Source organism: Thermobia domestica, chromosome 1, assembly GCF_964235325.1.
Source record: "Thermobia domestica chromosome 1, izTheDome1.hap1.1, whole genome shotgun sequence".
NCBI classification, from domain to species: Eukaryota; Metazoa; Arthropoda; class Insecta; order Zygentoma; family Lepismatidae; genus Thermobia; species Thermobia domestica.
The window spans coordinates 128,263,981-128,277,302 of NC_137454.1; the positions used below are offsets into that span (position 1 = coordinate 128,263,981).

At 35.3% G+C, this 13,322-nt stretch overlaps 1 protein-coding gene across 8 annotated transcripts in view; it reads left to right on the forward strand.

The window, feature by feature from the left end:
- Positions 1-13,322, forward strand: part of LOC145689111 (tudor domain-containing protein 1-like) — a 187,921-nt gene that overhangs the window by 156,176 nt on the left and 18,423 nt on the right. For all 8 annotated transcript variants that reach the window (XM_081763241.1, XM_081763253.1, XM_081763249.1 and 5 more), the window contains 3 exons: positions 1,299-1,532; positions 5,345-5,515; positions 9,077-9,290. In XM_081763241.1, the coding sequence (XP_081619367.1) occupies positions 1,299-1,532; positions 5,345-5,515; positions 9,077-9,267 (596 nt within the window). In that variant the 3' untranslated portion in view covers positions 9,268-9,290. The remainder of the gene's footprint in view (positions 1-1,298; positions 1,533-5,344; positions 5,516-9,076; positions 9,291-13,322) is intronic.

Consider the following 13,322-nt stretch of genomic DNA (forward strand, 5'->3'; position numbering starts at 1 on the left):
CTCTCTCTCTCTCTCTCTCTCTCTCTCTCTCTCTCTCTCTCTCTCTCTCTCTCTCTCTCTCTCTCTCTCTCTCTCTCTCTCTCTCTCTCTCTCTCTCTCTCTCTGTCTCTCGCACACACACAGAGCACCACTTCCAATGGTACCATTCGTTTGTCCGTATTATATACCAGGAACGGGAAAAAGGTGAATAAAAATCCCATGTTAGTATGCATAATTTAAAAATATGAAAAGAAAATGGAGAGAAAAAATGCAACTTAAAAGAACATGCTTTAGGGCAGTGGCAAACTTTGGAATCAATATTCCATAGTTTTACTAAAATTATTTTTAAAAATTTCGCACTTAAATTAAAGAATTAGTTAGTAGAAAGTGTTCAGAAAACAAACAAACAAAAAAAAAAAAAAAAAAAACTGTAAACATATCAGGTGTATGTGTGTCAACGACAGCAGGTAACTCGTGCAGGAAAAACATGTTAAGTGAACTACTAAATGAAGCATGTTGGCACAATTTCATTAACATTTCGTGAGAAGATTATTTGCTGTTCTAATTTTTGAAGAAAGTTCTGAAAAGTTACGCGTAATGCGTTTCTGTAAAATAAAGATGTTATCAATTTTGTTATTACGTTAGTTTTCTACTAATTTTGTTATAATTATTCATTTTCTAGTTATTAGTGTTTCGTAAGTTTCAAAAGAAATACTTTAATTGACTATTGTCTTCCGTTTCTTGTATTTTGAGTTTCTTGTTAGGTTAAAAAAAATCTTTTTACAATTTTCCTTAATTCTTGTTTTTTTTTTTTTTTTTTTTATGTCCGTGGTAGCTAACGAAAACTATTCTAGTGATTTTTCAATACCTAAGATTAAAATATGTTACGAATTTCATGTTTATGCAACTCATAAATTATTATAACCTTGAGTTATGTGGTCTTTTCTTCCTAATATTTCACCCTCTTTCGCTACTCCGAGCTGATTCGGAGAATAAGTTTCTTACAGTTAAATTTCGAATTACTGTTAAAGTTCACAGAAGCAAACGTGATCGAAATACAGGTATTAGGAATGAAAAAAGAACCACGCAACTCAGCGTAAAAGAAAAAAAAATCATATTTCATCATATGATACTATATTGATTTTCTTAGTACTCTATGTAAAAGAAGAAATCAGTGTAATATTTGTGCTTGCCACTCAGATAACCATTACACTCAGAATAGAAAGTAACTGTGAAGGAACTTTCCATTAATATAAAACTGACACACATCTCAACATTTGGGCTGTTTTTTTAATTTTTAATCTTATTTTCTATTTCAGGTGTAGTGTTAGGCGCAGAACACATGAAGTTCATTGAATTACCTGAAAGGGGAAAAATGAAATTGGTATGCTTGTCAATTCCGGATGCTGGTGTTATGTGTGCTTGTCCAGTAGACAATCCCTTTTTGAACGACTTCCATCTTCTCCAAAAGGAAATAAACGACTACTGCAACTCGAGCAAGTCAGATCCCTATGTTCCACGAAAGCAGGAGTTGTGTCTTGCAAAGTACCCAGGTAGGTTGGTAACAATTACCGTATGATTGGTTTTCTAAAATTAGCTCTTATCACTTTTGTGGTAATTATTTTGATCTTATTCTTCAGTTTTTCAACACGTTTACACTTACTCATTTTTGTTGTTCTGTTCTGTTCTCAGTTTGAATCAAATTATATAAGTCATATTGAAATAAGTGCGACACAAGAAGTTGACAGCCTCACTTAAATTTTTTGAGGGATTTGTAATGAATAGGTAGATTTTGTGTTTATTTGATATAACAGAAAACTTGATGTCCTCTTAAAGCTTACAGAAATATGTGCGATGATGGAGTTCTCTTGTTCAAGATGTTTATTGTTTCAGAAAATAACAACTTGTTTTCATTCAAATTAAGTACAGCTAAAGTTTCCTATTTTAGAGTCCTCCTGGAACAGTAATTACTTTCAATCCAATTTTTATATATATATATATATATATATATATATATATATCCCTTCTCCCTCCCCTAGGGTGCACCGTAAAAGTGAAATGATAAAAATCATGCCAGTCCCGAACCTCATGTACAATCATGTCCAAAATGATTGTCACATATCTATAATTGTCTTCTTGTAAGAATATAATTTGATAATGATTTTGCAGGGTACTTTTAATACTGATACAGTGAAACCTGTCTATGTTGGCCACCATCGGTTCCATCGAAAAGTGGCCAACTTACAAAAAATAAGTGTGATTTGTGTATTTTTAGAATAGGATTTCTAGTACTACTCGATTGTAAAATTTTAATAAACAGTGGCACGACAGCTACTTATAAATAATGTATATAGAGTAACCATAAAAATATACAGTACTAGAAAATATTACTATAGTATGCAAGAGCGCCGATTTCTCTGTAAATTTGGGGGGGCCCATTCAGATGCAGAAGGTATATATATCAAGATTTTATGACAAATTGCACTCAAATTATTCCAAATATTGTATACTCATAAATAAAATAGGGGCCACATGAGCTTTGGGGGGGAGCCGGGCCCCCTCGGTCCCCCCAGGATCGGCGCTATTGATAGTATGTTTGATATATATGCATACCTTTCGCTTCCTGAAAACTAGTCTGGTACATTGGATTATTCGGATTGAAAACACAATAACACAAACAACCATGAAATAGAAGTGTATGTACGCAGTTTATTGAAATTGATATTATAGCATACTGAGTTATTCAGATTGAAAACAAGAAAAGCTAAGTTATAAATTGAGAAATTCATATGCAATTTATGACTTCTTTTCAGTTGTTACTGAATGGTGGTTCATTCTAGACATATTTGCTTTATTCTTTTTGGCAGATATGCACATTCTAATATTGTAGTTAACTACCTCTTGTTAATGAGCTAGAAATGTTTCCCTCGGAGCAAGATATGTTTTGAGAAAATCTTGAGGGAATTCATATCTCAAAACCTCCGCTACCTTTTGACATGCAGTCAGGTACCAATAAATGACAATTGAGCTTTAACCTTGAGAATTTTCCGGAATTACTAAAGCTTTCCCCTGATGAAAGGAGCCGATATAGCTAATGGTTTTACCAAAACAGACAGGGTAAACAAATACGTACAACCATTTCCTGAATTCCTGTACGTGCTTTTTCTTATTCACATCTTCCTTCACCACCCTTTTATGAGGGTAGTGTTTTGGTCATTGACCTCCAAGAACAAATCGTGCTAATCTATGCTTCTTGTGTCCAGTCACAAATAAAGAACATCTGCCTCTCATATGGGAATTCGAAAGAGTTAAGAAAAATAACAAAACTGTATTTTTCGTGGCCAAGATACGCAGGTAAATTCATCATTATCATCATAGGGTAAACATTGCTTCAGTGTGCCCAACTTCCAAGATAGACAGGTGGCCAACTTATAGAGTAGTAAGTAGCGAATGTCTTATGGGAAAATGCAGGTTCAAGACGAACTAGGCCAAGATAAGCAGGTGGCCAAGTTGACAGGTTTCACTGTACTATGTGTATAATCGGGAAATGTATATTTGTGGTAAATTTCATAGGAGAAGAATTATAATTACGAAAATTAGAATGAGTAATACAAAATGTTGCTAAATGGACAAGAAAGTTTTATTTTCGTTTTATTATTATTATTTACAGCTCTTTTGACATGAAATTTGCCACATACATGTCTGTGTTTATTAGCCTTTTTCGATTGTTTCTGGTACTATTCTGTTAAGTGTACTTTCCACAGGATTTAATTTTGTATCGTGTAGTATGCAAGTTTTTACTTAATTTTTGTCATAGTTTATGATTATTTTCTACATGCCATCTTACTAATTTGTTGGAGGCAATGTCCAGATGGTCTATTTCTATTAAAGAATACGCATATTGGTCTGTAACAGAGTGGAGGGAAAATAGATTTCCTTTATAAGGAGATCCGAGGAACGTAAGGATCTAGGTTCAACTCTTTGGACTTAGTCTCTGGAAGGCAGACCCACTTTTTCTGGCCAGGAATGTACAATCCGCGGCAAAAAACCTGCAACATGAGCATATAAGTTTATTGTGAAATGACGAAGTCTTTTGCTCCAAAATAAGTGTGCACGGGAGGAGGCCGAGGTTTATACTGGCGTGATTCGTTCCACTTAGACGTTATGTTCATTCCCTGTGCTGTTAGGCGTAGTTTCACAATAAACTAACATCCTCATGTTGCAGGTGTTTTGCCGCGGATTGTACCATAATTTGACGTGGGCTTAACTCATTTTATAGGAAATGTTATTGACATAACGTTCTGAAAGTGCACATCAGTTGCAACAAACCATTTAACTTGGCCTGTTTTGGAAGACTATGGTCATTACTGCACATACCAGTAACAAAAATTTCTGCATGGTTTACCATAATTTACTGTTGCATATGATGCTGCGCTTCATATTATACTCACTTGTCAATCATAGCATTCCTAATTCCTTCTAAGTATGTGACTGAACAAGAAAACCCTTGAGGTTCTTCATTGAACAACACTAGAACATTCGTTTCCCTGCGTTTTCATTAACTTTGAGAAAAATATGTTAAAAGATATACTATTGGTCTTAAGGATTATGAGCAGTAGTAAGAGAGCGTAAGCTCACTCGACATTCGGTAAGAACGAAAAACCTAATGTTAAATTTGGTTCTGCTGCATCATGTAAATGTAAAGATATACTAGCATTTTTGTGCACCATGAAATCTAAACCCTTAGCGACGCTAGTGACTATAAATAAGAATGCATTAAGAATTCCCAAAATTTAAATTATGTATTTAATTCTCAGATCTGAAAATTGTGTTAGGAGAGCGTAGCCTTTAATAATTCCTCGACGAACTATTAGTTGCTTCACCTCTTTTAAACTTACTATGTAATTGTGCGTGTTAAACTTCAGTATTTTGTTTGCTCTTAATGGCAGAAATCGTAAGAAAAAGGACTTATCTGTGCTCCATGTTTGTAACTTCAGTTGAATATTTCATTCCGTCTGGAAACATATTCACTGTTTTTATTACTGCGTCACCGAATTCTTACCTTTTATATTTCTTATTGTAGTTCTTTCCTTTCAAAGAGAGTATTCCGTGGACTTAATTTCGGTTTTTGATCTAACATTTTTTTCATGGACATGAAAGGAAGGAAAAAATTTTTATACCTCCATATAACTTATGGTGTGACTTAAAAAGAATGCATTTGAACGTTATAAAGTTAACAACGTGAGAAGGCTGGCTTAATAGCACCCCTCATACTATTACTTTCTTTTTCTTTCAGACTTAGATGTTATAAGCTAATAAGTTTTGCTTTAACAAGCTGTTCATATATTTTGGTTTCTGGTTTCAGAGGATAACATTTGGTATCGGGCAATAGCCTTGGAGGCAAGGGGAACTGTAGTTAGTGTTTTGTTCCCAGATTATGGAAATATGTGTGTAATTGAAAATGTGAGTATTAGGAAGATTGTACCGGATTTTATCATTGACAGACCGATGCTCGGCAACATCTTTCATTTTTCAGGTACGTAGCCAGTAAATTTTGCATGGTACTAATAGATTTTACGTAAATTTTTGAGAGTCTTGTTTTAGAAGTAGTATGTAAAGAGAACACAATCGATAGAAACCATGTCGAAATTAAAAGTATTATAATCAAAGTGTAACACACTTGTGTAATTATACCAATAAAGTAGTAACTTCTATTTTATTGAAGTGTATTAAGAATGTTTGTATTTGTCCACTAGCATTACGGCGTATTCGCCTTCCCGAGGATTGAAGTTCTTCGTTCGCTTTCTTTCCATATTTAGTAAGTTACCACGTGGTACGCGAATCAGTTTTCTGTTATTTCACGTTGTAGCCAATCAAATGTACATTACATGACGTCATGTCATAAACGTCATAGTTCTATGCAACTTTCCTTAATCCTTTCTCACCCTCTTGATACGACACTGTAAGATTTTTATCCAAAGATGAAAATAATCAACGGATTACTTTTATCTGATTTTAATCCTCGATTGGTGCAACTGAGCATGTCATTGGTTACGAATAAGTAAAAGGTAATTGTATGTGATATTTCCACAGCGCACTTCAATTGCAATTAGTTTCGCAAACTTGCTCAAGCAAAACAAAATTATTGTTAAAAAATTATGTATATATTAAAGCTTAATATATGGCACCAATATATAATAAGAAGGTTTCACCTTTTTAAACTAGTAATTCCTGCCTACAGATTTTGATAAATTCATATTGCCGATACTTCGTCAATCAGCACTCTTTAATGCAACTTTTATTGAACTACTTGATTTACTGAATATGATCAGAAACTATGATACTAACCAACGCCACTACACCCTTTCTCCAGAATTTAAACACAATGTTTAAGTTATTAGTAAATTTCATTGCACTGGTTGACGACAAAATCGTTGAGAATTTTAGTTCAAAATTTAAATTTTTAATACTTTTCTCGTTATTCTTCTTAAAGAACACACTGCAAACGTGGCACAAAAATAAAGATTGTAAAATCAAACGTCGGAAAAATTAGACTTTCAAACTGAATTCTCTTAATTTTTAGTAATTAATGAATTAATTCACTGTCATTCGATTTTTATAACTGAATTTATATCTTTTTATTCATTTCATTAGAATTTAACTGATTATAAACACTGCTTAAATTTTACAGTTTAATGAACTTCTTAATATACCCAGGTTGAATTTCCAATCCATGGGTAATAGAGCTTTTATAACAAGCTTTCACTCCCAATAACGGAGTTATTATTCTACCCATACTTCATTTATGATAAGAGCTTCCTTTCACTGCGGGTATTAAACATAAAAGATGTAAATTTTCTCACTTATAGGCTCGGTTACACAGCTGCAATCAATGAAGGAAACTACGATTTGCGTCTTATACTGAATTCCTTAGCTAAGGAGGTCCATAATAATACTTATTTAAGAAATTATATCCTTTTTAATAAAATTTTAAAGCAAAATACTTAATTACCCTTTATTTTGTTATTACGAATAAAATTAATTCAGATATAAAACAAGAATTCGAAAATACGAAAAATGAAATTACTTGTAATGAATAACCGTTGCACAAAGTACGTGAACTCGGTTATAATTCGAAAATTGTACTTTATTTCCTTTCTTGCAGAATCTTCAAATTGCAAATCTCCTAGATTCCTCATTTTGCTTTACTCGGCTGTTTGGTAGGGGATATTTTATGTACATGCATAGTAGATGAGAAATCCCTAATCGGGAAAAATATATTTGCTTTTTTACGTTATATACTGTATATGACTAGAAATATGTAAATCGTGATCTGGAAAAGTTCATGCTTGCCAAATAAGTGGGGGACCCTGGCTCAGAGATGCCACTGTTAGTGATTTCGTACTAGATTCAGTGATTTTACTATTGAACTAGTGATCTAGTACCTACTTCGCAAAAATCTGAACTTTCTAGTGATTTTTGGTATTCCATTTCTGATGTAGACACATGACAAAGAAGGGGTTCTTCAAATAAATAAGAGAAAGAACTATATTGCAGTTCGAAACATACTAAAACTCAATTTCATTTGCCCGCCTCTCACTAAATGAAACCCTTGTTATAAATGACCATAGGAAAACAAACTACATTTGGCCCGCTACCTTCTTTTATTAGCCGACCTGGGATGGGGTGAGATTGAGAAACAACTGGAGAATTAATTTATCAGGTACATTCACATTTTGTCACGCATGGAGGCACGGTCTTTGTTGTTTTCAATATATTTCAACAATATACATAGTATGAATAAAGCGTATGCACCAGAAAAAATAGACGCAGCACAGACAGTTAATCATAGTTGTATGTCATGTTCAACCACACTAAACTTGTTCCATCCTTTCGTTTTATATGTATAATCAGTGGCGTAAGAAAGGAAGTTCAGGTTTGAACTCCCTTGAGCATGGCATTATGTAGAAATAAGTTTTTATATGTATATGCCTGAAGTTATATAAGCTTGAGAGCTTGGACCCCCTCCCCTTGACGAACTTCCGCGTACACTACTGCGTATAAAAATTTGACCTCAGGAGGTGATTTCCATTAACTGTCATACGATTTTGCATATTTCTACTTTGTTTCTGTACCATTAACCTAACTCTTAAGTTCCTAGCTGAGAGACAAAGAAATAATATTAACAAGGTTTCCTTTAGAAAATTTTGTCCGGAGGCAAAACAAAGTGCGAGAGGGCTTCACTGGGACTCTACTTACGTTCTTTGTACAAGAGTAACATGTAATCGCAAATTCCATTTATCTTAACTCCTGAAAAAGGAGGAAGCAAGCCCACCGGAAGGATGTCTGGAAGAGGACACTGAATACTAATCGCAACTTTACTACATTTACACAAATTGAGATCGTGGATATTACATTTTTCGTCAGGAGGGAGAAGGATAATAACATCTGGCGAATATTTCCTATTTTCAAGCTTTTGGAAGTGATTGTATTTCATCTTATTATAACTTGGTCAACTAGTTACTTCATATATAAGAATTAGCATAGACTGTAAAGCTTCAATTTCTATAGGAGTTTTTCTCTGTGGCAGTCCCTCCCACTTTTCTGTCCAAGGCTCAGTATTTGACAATTTTTCGACTGCACCCAAGTTAGAACATAAGTGTACCAACGACATATCCATTATATGCGTGGCTATATGAGAGTGGACCTATACTTTAACTTGGAATCCGATTCAAATGAGCTCTCATCGGGGATCGATCGAAGATCTCTCGCGTCCAAAATGCGTATGCTAATATAGCCACGAGGAAATTCGTAACATATAGTAACGTACTAAGAATTTCCTCAAGGAGGGCTCAAACATTCAATCTCATATCCTTTCAGGATAGGCGTAAGTTATATATATTATGATTTAGTGATTTTCAAACGCCCAATCTAGTACTAAACAGTAACTGCCTGTTGGCAACCCTGCCCTGACTTGCAAAATTCCGTTGCTGTATATAAGTGTCAGATAATTTGAGAGAGTAAGGAAATAATATTTGCGTAGTGCATACGTGCTCTATTTGTTTTTATTTGATACTAATTGAAACATTTAATGTAGGAGTCACAGAAGTCTTAGAAGCCGGAGGTGAAACAGAGAAGAAATTAAGGAAAAGGTTAGAGCAACTTGTTCAAGCTGATGAGACATATGAATGTTACGTTTATAACAAGGACCAGTGTTTCGCAAAAGGAGTTTGTGATGTTTTGGAGAAGGAAGGTCTGATTGTGGTTCCGCCTGAAGCAAGAAAGTAGTGTTAATAGAATCGTGGAAATAGGTAAGAGGCTTATGTGATATTCACCACTAATGTATACTTTGTTTCGTCAAAATAAAAGGCTTGACATTGGGTACTTTCTAGGAGATAAATAAAGTGGAAAGAATCTTCGTGATGGGATTTTGTTAAAGTGATATTGCTTCGGTGGAGGGTCTTTTAAAGGATAGGTTCTGCAAGAGTGGAAATTTCTGGGAAAATAAACTAACATCCTCACTAATCTAGGATTCTGTTACATACAATAATGCACAATTGTCTAATCATACAAATTATAGAAACTCGAATGCACATAAAACAGCTGTAAGTTACTGTTGTTCAGATCGATTATGAAATAATAAAATACATCACGTGAAATTTCATTTACTTCATCTAAATATTATTCTGCTCTAACTTAGACATGTTGTTACTCAGTATATGTATACAGCACGTACAGAAAGTCTGACATAACTTAATTATTAATAAATGAGAAACTAATGAAGATGCAAATAAACTGATAGACGTGACAGACATATAAACTCGTTCTAGATCAGAAGTAAGTCCATAGACGGCGCTACGAGGAAAAAATTACCTTAATTGGGAGAATGGCGACTCCCAATGAGAAAGCTTAAGCTGCACCAGAGAAACGTTAGAACACATTCTTCTAGAAATTGTATCCTTCAAGGAAATGGGGAGAGAGAGAGAGAAGTAGAAACGCATTGCCTTTTACACTAGAATCGTTCAAGCGTCTAAGCAAAGCAGTGAACATATTGAACGCGTCCGACATGCATTCATAGTCAGCCCTAGTAAATCCTGCGAACAAAGGCAAAGAAATTGGATATGCGTGTATTGGTTAACAAGATTCTACGAAAGAACTATGACTCTGTCCATATGAGGTTCAGCTTGTACAAGTCATTCAATCAACTGACATGATACGGAGAAAATAGAACACCTCTTAAAAGCATAATGTTCTCTAAGCTTGTTTTCATACTTTAGGTACAGTAAGTTGCCATAATGTGCACATTTGGGGATCCAAGAACACATATCGTAAAATGAAAAGAGATTTCAAAAGTCAGTGTGTGGTGTGGTGGTACGTACGATCGCGTCATTGTTCTAGTCTTTTTCGTGGAATCGGCCGTCACTACAGTTAAGGCATGTTAGAAAATTGTGTATTCTGACAAGTCAGAGCTTCACCCCGACTTTATTCCCGAACAGAACGGAGCACCACCTCACTGGAGGTATCATTGTTTATCGTGCTTTGAAAGAACATTTTCCGAACGTTCGCATCCGTTACCTCCGAGATAACCCGACATTATTCTACTGGAGTTTTTTTCCTCCGTGGATATGTGAAAATGTAAGTATTGATGAACTTAAAACCAGAATAACCAACGCGTTAACGACTCTGAATATCGACATGTAGAATCGTACGTGGGAAGAACTCTGTTCTGATATTCTTCGTTCGACTAAAGGACCCTATATAGTAGTGTACTGATAAAGAACACAAAACTGTTTCTTTCTGCCATCGTTATCAGTTTATTTATACCTTCATTTCGTGGTTTATTAATAAGTGAATTGTGTCAGAGACTGTTTACATCCTGTAGTTTTCAATAAACGGCATCTGCCAAAATTCGTACTAATCATTTTTGCCTTTCCAGATGTATTTTTATTTCTCAGTCGTTCAGTGTCTACTTTATATATTATTACTACTACTTCGATTATTTAAGTATTTTTGATAATGTATTATGGCACTTCAGCGACTGCATCATATTTTCAATCTGGAAATATTAAGCTACGCAATCTCTTTCGTATCCATTTACTTCTTAAATTTAATTCTTTTACCTCATAATTGTAATCCGAACATACTCAACCAACCTTCATCCAGGGGAAAACGGTAAACCTGGGGGCGAATTCATTTATCATATATTAATCACAGGTACTTGATGCGACTCTTGCGAATGGATGATCAGTGGACGTCTTCCTGTGACTGAGATAGTTATGCACCATCTCGACCTGTTTGTGCTTTAGTCCAGTGTTTTTGTTTATAACGTAAAACTTGCGAGGAGCACTTAAGACTTGAGTCTATCTAGGAAGGAATTGTGTGATTTGAAGAAATCCTCAGCAGCGAGAAGCTCAGTTCTTTAGAGGAAGGTACCGATCGTAGCAGAATTCAAACAAGACAGGACATCGTTGTCTTACAAGCTCGTGCCGGCCGCTCCAAAACAGTGACAGAAGACGTTGATATATATCGTTGTGAATAATTGCAGTGTGACTATCGGAACTCTGAGTTTATTCATCACATTATCCATAACGTTCTGCAAAAGAGGAAGCTATCTCTATACACGAGGTTGCACGATATATCTCTATCAATCAGAAGTGACACAGAATTCAGCTTCCAGAGACCTACTTGACCCGTATTCGTGTGGACATAAACTACTTTGTGAACAATCTGATTTCCCAGGACGAGACATGGGTGCATCATTTTGACCTGGAAACGAAGAATCGATCGAAGCAATGAAAACGTGGCAAATCACCACTAGTATCCGAGAAATTTCTTGTGCAACCCTTAACTTGGAACATGATGGAATCCGTTTTCTGGGATGCAGGAGATGCTATTGAGACTTCATTAAGAAAGACCAAATCAACGAATCTCCTGTACCAGTTGCGGCTGCAATTGCCGAAAAAAAGAACTGGAAACTGGCGTAATTTTCCATCAAGACAATGCAGTGTATTACCCTTCTGAGCAAATCCACGGTTGTAGCTTCAAATAGCTACTACACCAATCATGTTCATTGGACTTGACACTAACTACAACCTGCACCTTCCCTTCCCCCCCCCCCCCTTCCTCCTCACACGCACATCAAAAATCTCAAGGGATAAAAATTCCATGGTAATGATGCCGCCATGGAAGCTGTACATGTTTGGTGTGAGGACCAAGACAAATCCTTTTTAAGGAGTTGAGTTTACCGACTTTATATATTTACTGTCTGTGTCCGTCCGAGAGACGAAAATCTCAAGAACTAGTTGATAAATCAGAACAAAATTGAGTCAAGATATAGAGGGTTAAAATTTCGTATATTCAGGTGATATTCAAACCGGAAGTGATATAAATAAACCGGTTCCGATTTTCACGATCACTACAGAGCAGTAACGTACTTCATAGCGAGAAGCTGTTTTCTTCAGTCGATTAGGTGTCCCAATAATACATATCATCTCTAACTTTCTATTAAAACCGAAAATTCATATATCAACCACTTCCAGTTTTAATATTAATTATTACAGATTTAAAACTAATAGGTAATAGGAAACACAGCCAGTTGAACTTCGAAAGAATACATTCTACGAGGGCTATTTATATTTGGAGCCTAACAATGAAAAAACAGTAATATGTCACTGAAAATTTATTTATTGTTTTTCGAAATAATATTCTTTATGATCAATACACTTTTGCATTCGTTCGAACCATTTGTCAAAGCATATTTTCCAGTCTTCTTGAGACATCTTCATAATATGGTTTTTGAACGCATCAACGGCTTCTTCCGCCGACGAAAATAGCTTTCCCCGTAATTACTCTTGACATTCGGGAACAAGAAGTCATTGTGTGCCAAATCAGGACTGTATGGCGGATGACCCATCAATTCGATTTTTTTGAGTGTTCAAATAGTCTGTTGTTAGATGAGATGTATGAGAGCTCAAATTGTCTCGATGAAGAATGATCCAATGGCGCTTGTTTGTTTTCCGTATTTGACCCAAGACCTCCGGCAAATTGTTGTGTACCATTCAGAGTTGACCGTTCTACTTTCCTCTAAAGGTACAGTTGCCACATGACCAGTTTTCCCAAAAAAAACAGGCGATCATTTGTTTCGATGTGCTTCGAGCGCGAACAACTTCCGTTGGATTTTGTTAATCTTGAAACACCCATACAGTCGAGTGCTGTTTACGTTCCGGTTCATATGCATATATCCATGATTTGTCACCTATTACAATCTTGTATAGTCTTTAGAAGCACCGCCATTGTATTTATTGAGCATTTGTGTGCACCAATCGACGCGAAATTCTTTTTGA